Below are 12,755 nucleotides of genomic sequence, written 5' to 3' on the forward strand. Positions count from 1 at the left end.
ACCGCCAGTGTATGCAAGGTCTTAAAAGTGGTTACAGGAGGCATTCGTCATCCTGGGGCAGGGCAGAGAATAGAATTTCTTAAAGCCATTCTGAAAACGTTATTCCCCCCCTCCCCCAAAGAAGTTGCAGAAGCATCCATTTCTTTTTCTTAATTTAATTTCTGCACCCATCTATATAAATAGGGCAGTCCTCCTTTGACTTTTCCGTAGCCAGAGATCACAACTCCCTCCGCCGAAAGATCAAACATTTGGTGTATTCAGGCATCTCCAGCTGAGGAAGAAAAATCGGCACTGAGTCATTGCATGAGCAAAATGGAAGCCTATGGGAGAAACTGCAGAGCTGGTAGGATCCCCCTTCCCAGGAAACAAAGAGCAAGAGTGGGAAATGGTGGTTGTGGTTTCTGCAGTTCTATTTCATTGTCCCCTACAATGTTGTAGGCTGACCTCAGCCTCTTACCATGCGCTCGAGCCGAAGTGCATTAATGTTTGCCAGTTGACGAAGTTCCTCCACATCTCTCAGTCCCCACTCAGGATTTCTGCCATTTTAAAAGCATATGTTAAAAGTAGAACATGGCCTCGTCATAATGAAATCCTTAGAGCCTTTCCCCAAGGAAGGAGAAACAGTAGGCTAAAGGCTAAACACGGTCTCTGCCTGTAGCTCATTTCATCACCCAACACAATCTTGCCCTGTCCATTATCCATGCTATTACACAACATGTAAATAGTGAGGAAATAAACCAAGGGGAACTTTTCAAGTAGCCTTCCCCCCATCCTGCCTTGATCTCATTAGGGCTTTGGTGGTCACCACAAGGGAGACAAGAGGTGAAATCCTTTCCTTCAGCTCTAACATACCTGGCCTGGAGCATGTTATCCAGTTGCACATTGCACTCTGGGAGGATGATCCCATTAACAGCAAAGGGCTGTGGAGTGGAAGCAGAGTGAGCATTAACACCGGGCCAGCATTCTATGGGGCTCTGAGGCCAAAGGTCTAGAACGAAGGCAACAAGCCTAACATCAGTGATCCTTGAGCAAGCCCCATTGAATTCAGTAGGATTTACTTCTGAGGAGACATTGTGCTGTAAGACTTATGAGCACATTTGTGGAAGAGAGAGAAGTCTTGTGGCAGAACTGGATCAAAATATGAGCCGCTTTCCAACCTTGAGGTTCTCCCTTTCCATCAAGTTGATGCAGGGGCAGTGGGGGATACTGCTTAGCGCTGGGCTTGGGTGCACAAAACTCTTATGCACCTGAGCAGAGCAATAAGCAGAAGCTCCCGGCCTTCCTGTTGGCTGATGTGGATGGAGAGTGATCCTTGGGGCTCCTGTTTTGCACATCAATTCAAAGGCTCCCAACACAAGTGGTGGTCAGGCACTTTGAGCTGCACAAATCAAGACTTCTGGCAAGCCCAACCCGTACCTGGTTTTAATGAAACATGACCTTGCAGGTCAGTTGGGGAATCCTGGCAAGCCCGGACTTTGCCTGTGATTGCCTTCCCACTGAGCTTAATCTGTAATGGATGGTTTTCCTATACTCACCCCATAGGCCAAGCAAATGCCTCCAGGTTTCAGCAGTTGTCCTATGCCTTTAAACATTCCCTATAACACAAAAGGTTATCTGTTGAATGAGATCCTTTGCAGAGGCCAGTTTCCATAATATTGACCTAAGTGCTTTGTCATACCTCCAGGCCTTGATCAGTCATGTGCAGCAGGTTAATAATAATGATGAAGTCACAACAGCCTTGACTCAAGCCAGCCCACTGGTCCCATGGCTGTGTTACATCTATGGCAAGGGGTTCTCGGACATTGGTCACCTTGGTGGCTTGGATGTAAGCAGAGATGCTGTGGGAAAAGATGGAAGATTCTTATTTTTGTATGTAAAGCCATAATAAAAAAGAATGGGGAGAATTACTTTCTCCAGTTTGCTTCCCCCTGGCACCACAAAAAAAGCAACACTGGGTTTGAAATACAGTCAGGCAATATAGTAGGACGCTAGTGGGAAATGTATGTAACTTCTTTCTCTGAACCAGAGAAAGGGTTATGATACATGCATCAAACATTGATTCTACAAGTTAAAGGGGTGGACACATTTTTATGATTTTTCCAAGTGACAGTGCTAAGATTTCAGATGTGACTGCTCTGTGAATTATGGTCAGTGTAAATGACACAGGCACTCAACTACATGTGTATGTGATGCCAGCGACAAGCAATACAGCACATTGGAACAGTCTCCCATGCCATTTTATGCCCTTCAGTTTCTGTCCTCACCCCTCTCAACACCTCTTGGTGAGCAATGACTATTAGAAAGGTTATTATTTGAAAATGAATGCCCCACACAACACGCTCTTTACTCCATCTGTTGACTTAAGCTGTTTGTGCCAGATGATTTTTACACAGGCCAAGATGCCACCTACGAAATGCTGTTACAATTTTATCCTCACCCTTCTCCATGTTTTGCAAATTGTAAGTTGCAGGAATAAAGGTAAAGGTAAAGGGACCCCTGACCATTAGGTCCAGTCGTGACCGACTCTGGGGTTGCGGTGCTCATCTCGCATTATTGGCCGAGGGAGCAGGCGTACAGCTTCCAGGTCATGTGGCCAGCATGACTAAGCCGCTTCTGGTGAACCAGAGCAGCGCACGGAAACAGCGTTCACCTTCCCGCTGTAGCGGTCCCGATTTATCTACTTGCACTTTGACGTGCTTTCGAACTGCTAGGTTGGCAGGAGCTGGGACCGAGTAACGGGAGCGCTCACCCCGTCACAGGGATTTGAACCACCAACCTTCTGATCAGCAAGCCCTAGGCTCAGTGGTTTAACCCACAGTGCCACCTGGGTCCCCCCAAGTTGCAGGAATAGCTAACAACAAAATAAAATATAATGAAGGAACATCTGGAAAACCCCTTGGACGCTCGCCAACCGTTTGTTCATGTTTGTCATACCATAATTCCCCCCCCCAAAAAAAAATCCTCATTTCTCACTGTAATCTAGTGCACATTGACCATGATACCGTATATAAGACGACCCTCAACTTTTCCAGTTAAAATATAGAGTTTGGGATATACTTGCCGTATAAGAAATATGACCCGGCGTATAAGACGACCCCCGACTTTTGAGAAGATTTTCCTGGGTTAAAAAGTAGTCTTATACGTAATTTTAATCTACCCACAATCCACAGACCCAAGCTAAGCAGTCAAAGCAACACCAGGTGCAGTATTAAAGCCAACAATTTTAAAATTGTTTTTATTGCCAGATTATTCTCTAGTGCACCTCTGAGAGGGGGTCCCACCAATGAGTTCTCACTATTCTGCTGAAATGTAAACATGCTGTTACTGCTTCAGCTGCAAGCCTTTCTTGCTTACCAAGAATATATGAAACAAAATAAAAAAATTCCTTCCAGCAGCACCTTAGAGACCACGAAAGCTCATACCTATGACAAACTTAGTTGGTCTCTAAGGTGCTGCTGGAAAGAATTTTTTTATTTTATTTCGACTACATCAGACCAACACGGCTACCTACCTGTAACAAGAATATTTGCATAGCTAGAATCTGTCCAATACAGAACAGTCTAGCTATTTCTCGGAAAGGCATTTCCAAGCTACTGAACACAAGCTGCTGTATGCTTTTTGACAGTCCCTTTTGGCTGACTATAAACAAGGACTAAAAGAGCCAGTTCTTTTTAGTGCATATTTTGTGCCAACATTCTGCTGGGGCCAAGGGAAAGCATGGTCCACACACTACTACAACACCCATCCCTTGGTGTCACCACAGGCCCTAGTGTACCTCTGTTGAGAAGCTGGGCTGATCTCTGAGGGTTGCCAGATGACCGTGGGTAAGGCCTGGGCAAAGTGCACCACATGCTGTCCTGTGCCAGATCCCAGTTCAAGCCCAAAAGCTGAGCTTGTGTCATCCACATAGTCAGCCAGCACCTCGAGGATGGTTTCCTTGTTTCTCTCAGCCATCGGTGAAACTAGCATCTTTTCTGGAGATAGGCTCTGTTCTCTTCTCCTGGGATTTGTGTTTTCTTTCTGTTATCTCCAGCCCTACAATGATGCCCTAAGCTATATTAAAGCAAAGGAGATTACACCGAGATGCACTTTGCTACAGCAGGAAAGGCACGTGTTGCCCTTCCGCCTGCAGCTCAGACAATCCTGCTGCAAGATTCAACACAATGTTTTCACTGGGATGTTTTGTACAGACCTCTAAGCTGTGTGTCTGCTTCATACACCTGATGATCTATTCTACAAAGTAGGCTGATCAAATACTCATCATGCTGCAATAAGATGGTTGGCTTTTAAGGGGTCACATAATCCTGTTGTTTTTATTCAGAAACATGTTGCCTTTGGAATATTGTTTCTGTTGGGTTTTTGTTAGATTTTATTTATATGCAAATGCAATACAGTAATACCTAACTTTAATAGCATTACTATACAATATCACTTTTGTCTAGGAGTTTGTTTCATAGGCTATTAAGATCAATGCCAGCTATCAGTACGAGGCTGGCTGCAATACTCCTGAATCAGGAATGTGTTCTAAATCAACAGTGCTGAGACTTGTGACCATCACTCACTGTATAAGAGGTCAAGAAATGGAACTGCTGAAAATAAAAAGTACAACTTCATTTTATTGTGAAGGATCACATAAAGAAAAAGGTTTTAGCAGGCATTGAAAAACAGTACAAAAGGCGCCTTGTTGATAATACTGTACTTATAAACCCTTCAGGGGGCAGGATGAGCTCTGCTGTGGGGCTTCTGGTACGCAGCATTCTTTGGGAGCTTTCCCCACCAAGTTCTTCATTTGTGGTGTCTGATGGGCAAGTCCGTTTCTAAAAACTTTCAGTTCTTATCAGCATTGGCTAAAATCAAACTAATGCAAATCCTTGTCTCTCCATCTCTCCCACACAAAAAGCCCTTTGTTTCAAGAAGGCAGACTGGGTGAAACACTACAAAGCTAATTCTGGATCCAAGCCAAGTTAGATTGCACATCTTTGTGTTCTGTACGTATCCAGCACGCTGGTATATATCAAATTACAAAAAATTACAGTACTGTATAAGGGTCAGGACTAATTCTGTACATCACCAAAAGCCTTTTGGAAACTATGGTTTACTCAGTCCCATTGAATCCAATAGGGCTTGCTCCCAAGTGTTTTAGGGCTGCAGGCTTAGCTTAATTATCAGCTTTGTAAACATACCCTGTGATTTGCTAGGCCGAATTTTAATTGCCACCCCCACCCCCAGCGCCGTACTGTTAGTATGTGCACTTGGCAATATCAAATTATGCCTTCCCAGCTTTTGAATCCCACCGGTCTCCTTGCTAAACGCATCAAACCACCACCTCTGAAGAGCTCAGTGGCACGTTCCGGGAACACCATTTTACACCGCCTCCATTCCGCAGGCTCCAAACGCGCCTTCCTCTTCCCGCGCAAAGAAAACACGCTCCCAAATCCCGCGCGACTTCCGCCGTTGCTAACAAACGCATGTGCCGCCGCCGCCGAGCGCAGCAACGCCTGCCATAGAGTCTTCATCCCTAGCGCGGCACTGTGTAAGGGTAGGAAGCGGCCCGAACGTCACCTCCGTCAACCACAGAGATGGACGGCGGGCCGCCTAGAGCGCCGTCGCTCAAACTTGGCCGCGATAGGTGCACCCCGCTGGATCAGAGAGAAGGAGCGGGCAGAGCGTTCCCTCGGCGTCCTCTGCCGCTCGCACGCCGGAGACAGAGGAGAGCGCCGGTGTGTCTCCGTCTTGCCCGCCTCCTGGAGCTGCCGCCATGGCCATGTTGCCCGCGGGCCGGCTCGGTACCGTTATCCGCCTGCTGCTGCGGTATGCAAGAGGCGGGAGGTGGGCCGGACGGTTCTTGGGGGCGCGGAGGGGCCCGTAAGAGGTCGAGGTTAGGCTAGTTCACGTGCCAAACTCCCAGCGGAATCCCGCCTTTCCCTCGTGAGGGATGAGGGCAGGCGCCCGCGCACGCTTACTCCGCCGTGAAATGTTCAAAGCTGCTTCAGGTTCTTCCAGTTTGGTGGTGCCCGCCACAGCTCTGAAAGGTGGGCCGCCCTCGCTAACCCCAAATCACCATCGAGGGGGCGAAGCTTGTGGTGGCAAGTTTGCCAAAGGCCGACCTGCTGGTTTTTATGGCTGAGGCGAGACTTAAAACCAGAAATTTCCTGCTTCCTGGCTCCTGCTTTTAGTCAATAGGCTAGGAGTGGGTAGGAGCTTAAAACTGAACGAAGGAAGGGATTCCCAAGGGCCATCTAGTCCAACCCCTTGCAACACCAAGAGAAGATCAACCACTGGCCAGTTTCTGCTGGACAACCTAGTGCTATCTCTGCAGGTGCCCCACCCCCTTTGTTCTCAATATCCAGTTTCCAGTCACAAACAGCAAGCTTGAGAAATAGTCCGTGTAGAACTGGAAGACAGAAGCTGTGAACTGTCTGGACTATTTTTGACAAAAAAATGGTAGATTAGCTGGCTCTTGATCTGTTCCAAGGTAAATTTTTGTGTTTATAAGTAAGAAGGCACATTTGAGATTACTTAAGCCCTATTAAGATATGAATATATATAAATATATATTCTTGCATTGTGGAGCGGAGGACTTTTTGAAAATTAGAGTAGACCATGCAAGATTGAAGTCAGTCCATCCCTGCACTTTACTTCACCTGCTTTGTTGACAACCATCTGCTCTGAGTTATCCCACTGTGGATCTCACACTGCGGAAACAAATTTCTCTATACTTCACATCGGAAAACACTTCAAGCTTTTAAAAATGCCTTTTAGTAATATGGACATCTCCTTAAATTTGTTTTTTAAATTACAATTTTGTCACTGCTGAGAGGTGTTGCTTCTCCCTCTTTTCCACAGCACCTCCTACACCAATCCATGTTTATATCACCTTTTCTTCTCACTCGGGTGGCCTTGCTGTTTCTCCTGAAGCACATCTGTTCTCATTATTTTGTTCATTTGCTGCTTGCACAGGTCTTTATGTTGTGAACCATGAAGTGCTGACAAACTCTTTGTTGATTTTTCTACAGGCAGCATCAGCCACGAGCATGTGCTGTTAGGATGCTGAAGACTACCAGCTCACAGCGAAGTGAAGCCTTGGCAACTCCGCCTCTTGATAATGTTCCCAAGGAGTACTCACCCAAGATTCAGCAGCTAGTTCAAGACATTGCAAGCCTCACCCTACTGGAGATTTCTGACCTCAATGAACTGCTGAAGGTGCCAGTGTTTGCATGGGAAGCAGGGTGATTGCTGTACTAGGGAAAGATGGGGCGGCAGACAGCTAATTCTTGGTCGTATCTTTCTCTTTTTCTGTAACAGTGGGATGGGGTGCTTTGGAATTCCTTCCCCAGTTTCTGTGATGCATACGATATAGAAGAAGAATTAATATTTCTCTAACACTGCTTACTCTGTCTTTTTCTTCAGAAAACCCTCAAGATCCAAGATATGGGACTCATGCCAATGGCTGGGATGATGCCACCAGCACAAGCAGCAACTCCAGTAAGGGATTGTCATTTTTACTTGTTGCTTATTTGGGCTGAGTAGCAGCTGTAGCTGGGCAAATGTCTGAATGGAAAACTTCAGCAGCCCTACAAATGAGCATTCTGTTGAGAGAGTTGTGTGTGAAGGCACCAAAATATTACTTAACAGGCATGCTTGAGGCTGTTGGACTAAGCATGCAGCCAGCCTGTTGTTGCCCTGCATTTAACAGTGGCTTTTGAAGTAGAAAGAGAAGCAGTTCTGCTGCAGTGTCGTGGAAAAGGTTGTTTCAGTGTTGCTAACTCGTCAAATGACATTTTCCTGGATGCTACTGGTGTATAACAAACTCAGCAACTGGAGATGGGTATGCAGGGGTGAGAAAAGTTCTCTGCTAATAGGGGCTTATTTTGTGGTTGTGCTTGGTACAGTGGTACCTCGGTTTAAGTACACAATTGGTTCCGGGGAGCCATTCGCTCCCCGAAAAGTACTTAAACAGAGCGGCGATAGCATGCGTGCGCGAAGCACCGATAGAGCATTTCTGCGCATGCGTGCGCCGTGCAGATCGCTTCTGTGCATGCGTGCACCGTGGAACCCGGAAGTAAACACTTCCGGGTCCGCGGAGTACTCAAACCGAAAGTACTCAAACCGCAGCGGACTTAAACCGAGGTATGACTGTATCACAATCATCTTGCCACATTTATTTATTTATATACCCTGTCTTATGAACTGTTAATAAATAAGATATTCAGGACCAAAAAACCATTTACTGTATATAAAAGCCACACAAAGCCATTAACCTATCTAAAGAGTAAATAGCACTAACACCAGTGCAGTGGGCTTGCCACTTATGTGAGGTTCAGTTCCGGGGATCTATGTGTAAAGGCAAAATCATGCAAAGTCAGGAACCCCGGGAACCCTAGCTTCTAGAAAGGGGATGTGAGGGCTCTGGGAGCATCCCAGACCCTCCTATGACCTTCCCAAACCCAGGTAAGCAAGAAAAACCTAGGTGGGTGGAGAATAAATAAATGGAGAGGGGGGAAAATGGCAGGTTCCCTCTGCTATTTACTTACTTACTTCACTACCAGCATAAGGTTGCAACAGTACTGTATAAGTAAAGTGAGCATAAGTGGCAGGGCCACTTTACTAAGAATTATATCAAGCCTCTAAATATAATGCATGCCCAAATTATAATCTTTTTTTTAAAGTCTGTTTCCAGGCTCCACAAATGGTCAAGATGAAATGTCCATTTGGGCTGCCACCTATTTCCCATTGTGGACAATCAGAAGTTTCTGGTCCATATACTGGGCCTTTAAAGTCAATAACAATTCACCTGCTATTCCAGTAACTGATTAGATATGCTCATTGCGCCACTTCCAATAATAAAAAGCTGGTGTTTAATTAAGGCAAGGCTTTTAGGCTGACCTACTGTCTCTATTCCTTCATAATTAAAGGAGAACTAGCATAGATGGTCAGGTACTTAAATCTTCTTTCTAGTTTACTGTTGATTTTGATCAACTCTTAAATGTTTTAACTACTTGCTTCTAACTTTTTATTGATTCTTGTAAACCACATAAAGGTTTTGTTGCAGTCAAGTAGTATATACATTATGGTTAAATAAAGATTCAGCAATGGCCTTGCAACCCAACACAAGAATTCAGGGAAAATAATGAAGGAGTACCTGGTGCAAGTCTTGTTAGGTCTTCCGTCTGTATCTGGCTAGATACAGAGGGAAGACCTAACAACTTTGGTACTACCATTTGGTAGAACAACTTTCGTACTTCCATTTGGTACTACCATTGGCTAATGAAGCTTTAGGGATTTGAGGGTCAGGCTCCTGTTACCAATTGTGAGTGGGTTTTTATCTTTTTTGCTAGGAAGATGAAGAGGATTTTGTCCCTAAGAAGCCGGAGAAGATAAATTTTACAGTCAAGTTGACTGAATTGAATGCTGCAGAGAAGGTGAAACTTATCAAGGAAGTGAAGAACTGTATGCAAGGCTTAAACCTTGTCCAGGTAAGCAGATGGTGCTCAAGGCTGACGGGAGGCAAGTTTCCTTTTACTTGGTGCCATACAGAACTTAATTATCAAGTACAGTGGTGCCTCGCTAGACGAATTTAATCCGTTCCAGGACTCAATTTGTCCTTCGAAAAGTTCGTCTAGCAAGTCCCGGTTTCCCATAGGAATGCATTGAAACAATCAATGCGTTCCTATGGGCTTCGGGGCACTGGCGGTGGCATGGGACGGGGCTTCGGAGAAGGTCTCCGAAGCCCTGTCCAATGCCGGCTGTGCACGGCGAGGCGGCGGCCGGGAGAAACTCTTCTCCCCGCCGCTGCCGCCTTGCCTGCCTTCCCCGGCATGGGACGCAGCTTCGGACATCTCCAAAGCTGCGTCCCATGCTGGCTGTGTGCGGCGAAGCGGGGGGGCGCTTCTCCCCGCCGCCGCTTCGCCTGCTTTCCCCCCACCCCGCCTGTCACACAGCGGGGATTGGACAGGCGGCGGGGGGGAAAGCGGAGGAAGGAACGGATCCGTTCCTCCGCTTCTCCTCCCCCCTTCTTCCCGTGCTAGTGTTCCGCTGGTCTCTGCCGGTTGCCCCTCACTGCTCGTGGCAACCGGCAGAGACCAGCAGAACACAAAGGGGACAAATGCCTTTTGCAAATAGGTTTTGTGATCGGAGGTTTTTATGGCCACGCTTCGCAAGACGAAGCGGCGGCCATAGAAAACCACGTCGTATTGCGAGGCAACCTCCGATCGCAAAACCTATTCGTATAGCGAAAAATTCCGTCTAACAGGGCATTCGTCTAGTGAGGCACCACTGTAGTCCCATCTACTTGGGCTACTTTTGTGCATTTAATGGTGGTGCAAGTACCACCTTGCTCTCTGCCTCTTGTCTGGTATATCCACATATGAGGTCTGCAGTCAGTACTTAGGGCAAATGCACATTTCGCTTGACCTGTACTTTGATTGTATTGTGTACCAATTTATTCCCCTGGGTACAGGAGCTTTTCTTTTTCTGTGGCTGTGCCTTCCGAAAATCTGATCCTACCTGCTGAATTGAGGCTCCATTAAGAAAAATCTCTCTTTGGATTTTCTGTGCATCAAAAAAGATCTGATTCAGTGGGAAAGATCAAATTTTCACAAGGCACAGTCGCAGAACAATGAGAAAGGCCCTGGGACCTTTAATCAGTATACAGTAATCGGGGAAATTAATCAGTACACAATACAGGTCAGGTGAAGAGTGGGTGAGCCCTCGGTCATACCAAAGGAACGTTCACATAAGGAAAGTGAGGAGCTAGTGCAGAGTTAGTGGAAGTGAATTGGCATCCTTTGAGATAGTACCAGCTAGTGTGGCAAGGTCCCTTGCGAATCACGATGCTCCAAAGAGGATTCTTCTAAGCATTTGGACTCTGGTTAGAAATGGCTTGCTGTTTCTTGCCAGGAACTCTGCCAGCTGAAAATTAATACTGCAGATTCAGCCTAGGAAACGCTTCTGTTTGGCTCATCTTCTAGGCTGCGTGATCCACCAAGTGGGAGATAAGGGCGAAGTCACAGAGGGTCCCATACTAGTGGGAGCAGGCAGCAATTTCTCCTTAGGTTCAGCGTTATCCCTTTCCATGACTAACTGGAGCGGCTCTCTTATCTCTTGCAGGCGAAAAAGTTGGTAGAGTCTCTTCCTCAAGAGATCAAAGCAAACATCCCTAAAGAGGAAGCGGAGAAAATCAAAGCTGCTCTGGAGGCAGCAGGAGGGACTGTCGTTCTGGAGTAACGGTTGGCATCGGCAGCCAAAGGACTAAAGCAGAGCAGGGGAAAGTCCTGCGCTCTGTCATCCACCTGCAGCTTTTATTTGCCTGCTGACTGGTGGTGGGGGGTGCTGTGCAGTTCCAAGAAGCTGTGCCCCGCCTTGTTTTCTCTGCAATGTGGTTGTCCACTGAGATGGCCCAGTGTGGGATGAATGTCTTCGGCACGATGGGGTCTGCTGTTTGTACCAACACTGCAAGGAACTGAATCTATAAAGAATATACACGGGGGCGAATGCCTCTGGAACAAATGTTGTGTGAGCAGACTTTCTTGCATACCAGTGTCCCTCTTCACCTGGAAGGGCTCCCTAGTTTCTGTGTTTTTGCACCAGAGCCCACTAGCAGCTCATCTTAGGCTCTCTTGGTGGTATTCAGGGCCACTCTCTTAGCTGCAATTTCTAACATGACCCACAAGGACAGCCTTCCCAGTTGACTGGGAGGTTGTGGACTCTCCTTCCTTGGAGGTTTTTAAGCAGAGATTGGATGGCCATACGTCACTGGTGCTTTAGTTGAGATTACTGCATTGCAGGGGGTTAGGCTAGATGTCCCTCTGGGTCCCTTCCAACTCTTCAATTCTTTGATACTGTGATGGGAATTGTAGCCCAGGTTGGGGAGAAGCATGTTGATGAAGCATGGTGATGACCAGCCACTCAACATAGAAAGGTAGCGGCCCAGGGACCTGCCTTGCATTGCAGGCAGCTTTCTCCGTCATGAGCTGTTCCTCCCCATGAAAGAGATTGAATGTGAAAAAGCCTGATCTCTTTTCTCCTCAGGATATTAACTTATATGACAGGTTTTTCTGCACCGGGTAATCCTGGGCATTCTGCAGGTCCGCACCATGCATAAGTACTGGTACCCTGAGTAATACTAGTTGCCCTGTTTCTTTCCACCTGTTTTCTGCACCAGGAACCTGAGCTCGTGGGAAAATCACTCTGGCCATCTTCCAGAACTCCTGGCTGTTCTCTGTTACAAGTGGATCAGTTTTACACTCCTTCCCTCAACCCTATCGGATGTGATTTATAGGCAACTCGGCTTTTCTTACTGTCGGGCCCTCGCTGGCTTGTAGCTTCACCAAATGAAAGTTGGGCAGCTAAATCTATCCAAACAGGAGCTCGTGTTTCAAGGGATGAGGGGAGTCAGTGCTCGGAAGAGCCCGTTCTTGGAAGGAATGGAGCACAAAGGGAAGGGCCTCTGGGACACAGTGAACCTCTTTCAGCCTATTCCATGTTCTCTTCATAAATGAGTGTGTTCCTTTTCGCTACACCATTTTGAAGTGGTCAGAATTGATCATCTCAGTTGGTTTTAGATGAGACACCCAGTGAAACAAGCTGGGTTATTAGTCCAAAGGCCATATTGTTGCTCCTTTCACCTTGACTTGTTCCTGACTTATATTTGGCAGGTGGGGGTGGTGGTATGGAAAGTAATGCCGTATTTGACTACTTTTGCTTTCTTGCCTTCCTCAGCCTCATAAAAACTAGTTAGTTCCAAGCAGTCTATC

The 12,755-nt window shown here is 46.6% G+C and overlaps 2 protein-coding genes across 2 annotated transcripts; one reads left to right on the forward strand and one right to left on the reverse strand.

The window, feature by feature from the left end:
* Positions 1–139: 139 nt before the first annotated feature.
* On the reverse strand, positions 140–5,512 carry LOC118079737 (methyltransferase-like 26 B). The gene is made up of 7 exons (XM_088663035.1): positions 5,327–5,512; positions 3,776–4,053; positions 1,679–1,838; positions 1,536–1,595; positions 853–920; positions 458–536; positions 140–271 (listed from the first exon to the last, which is right to left on the reverse strand). The coding sequence occupies exons 2-7, from the start codon at positions 3,967–3,969 to the stop codon at positions 218–220; spliced, it is 615 nt and encodes a 204-aa protein (XP_088519161.1). The 5' UTR covers positions 3,970–4,053; positions 5,327–5,512; the 3' UTR covers positions 140–217.
* A 175-nt stretch (positions 5,513–5,687) lies between these two features.
* MRPL12 (mitochondrial ribosomal protein L12) lies at positions 5,688–11,508 on the forward strand. The gene is made up of 5 exons (XM_035104243.3): positions 5,688–5,811; positions 7,017–7,203; positions 7,411–7,485; positions 9,339–9,476; positions 11,110–11,508. Exons 1-5 carry the CDS (start codon positions 5,759–5,761, stop codon positions 11,224–11,226), a joined length of 570 nt encoding a protein of 189 aa, XP_034960134.1. The 5' UTR covers positions 5,688–5,758; the 3' UTR covers positions 11,227–11,508.
* Positions 11,509–12,755: the final 1,247 nt, after the last annotated feature.

This window comes from Zootoca vivipara, chromosome 2, assembly GCF_965207765.1.
Source record: "Zootoca vivipara chromosome 2, rZooViv2.hap1.1, whole genome shotgun sequence".
NCBI lineage: Eukaryota > Metazoa > Chordata > Lepidosauria > Squamata > Lacertidae > Zootoca > Zootoca vivipara.

Excerpts from the sequence above, each read along its gene's own strand:
- MRPL12 (XM_035104243.3), top strand. The coding sequence starts at position 5,759 with ATGGCCATGTTGCCCGCGGGCCGGCTCGGTACCGTTATCCGCCTGCTG. Across the intron at positions 7,204-7,410 it reads ACCTCAATGAACTGCTGAAG|AAAACCCTCAAGATCCAAGA; the intron begins GTGCCAGTGTTT and ends CTTTTTCTTCAG. Across the intron at positions 9,477-11,109 it reads AAGGCTTAAACCTTGTCCAG|GCGAAAAAGTTGGTAGAGTC; the intron begins GTAAGCAGATGG and ends TATCTCTTGCAG.
- LOC118079737 (XM_088663035.1), bottom strand. The coding sequence starts at position 3,969 with ATGCTAGTTTCACCGATGGCTGAGAGAAACAAGGAAACCATCCTCGAG. Across the intron at positions 921-1,535 it reads GCATTTGCTTGGCCTATGGG|CCCTTTGCTGTTAATGGGAT; the intron begins GTGAGTATAGGA and ends TCCACTCCACAG. Across the intron at positions 272-457 it reads CACTTCGGCTCGAGCGCATG|CTGGAGATGCCTGAATACAC; the intron begins GTAAGAGGCTGA and ends TTTCTTCCTCAG.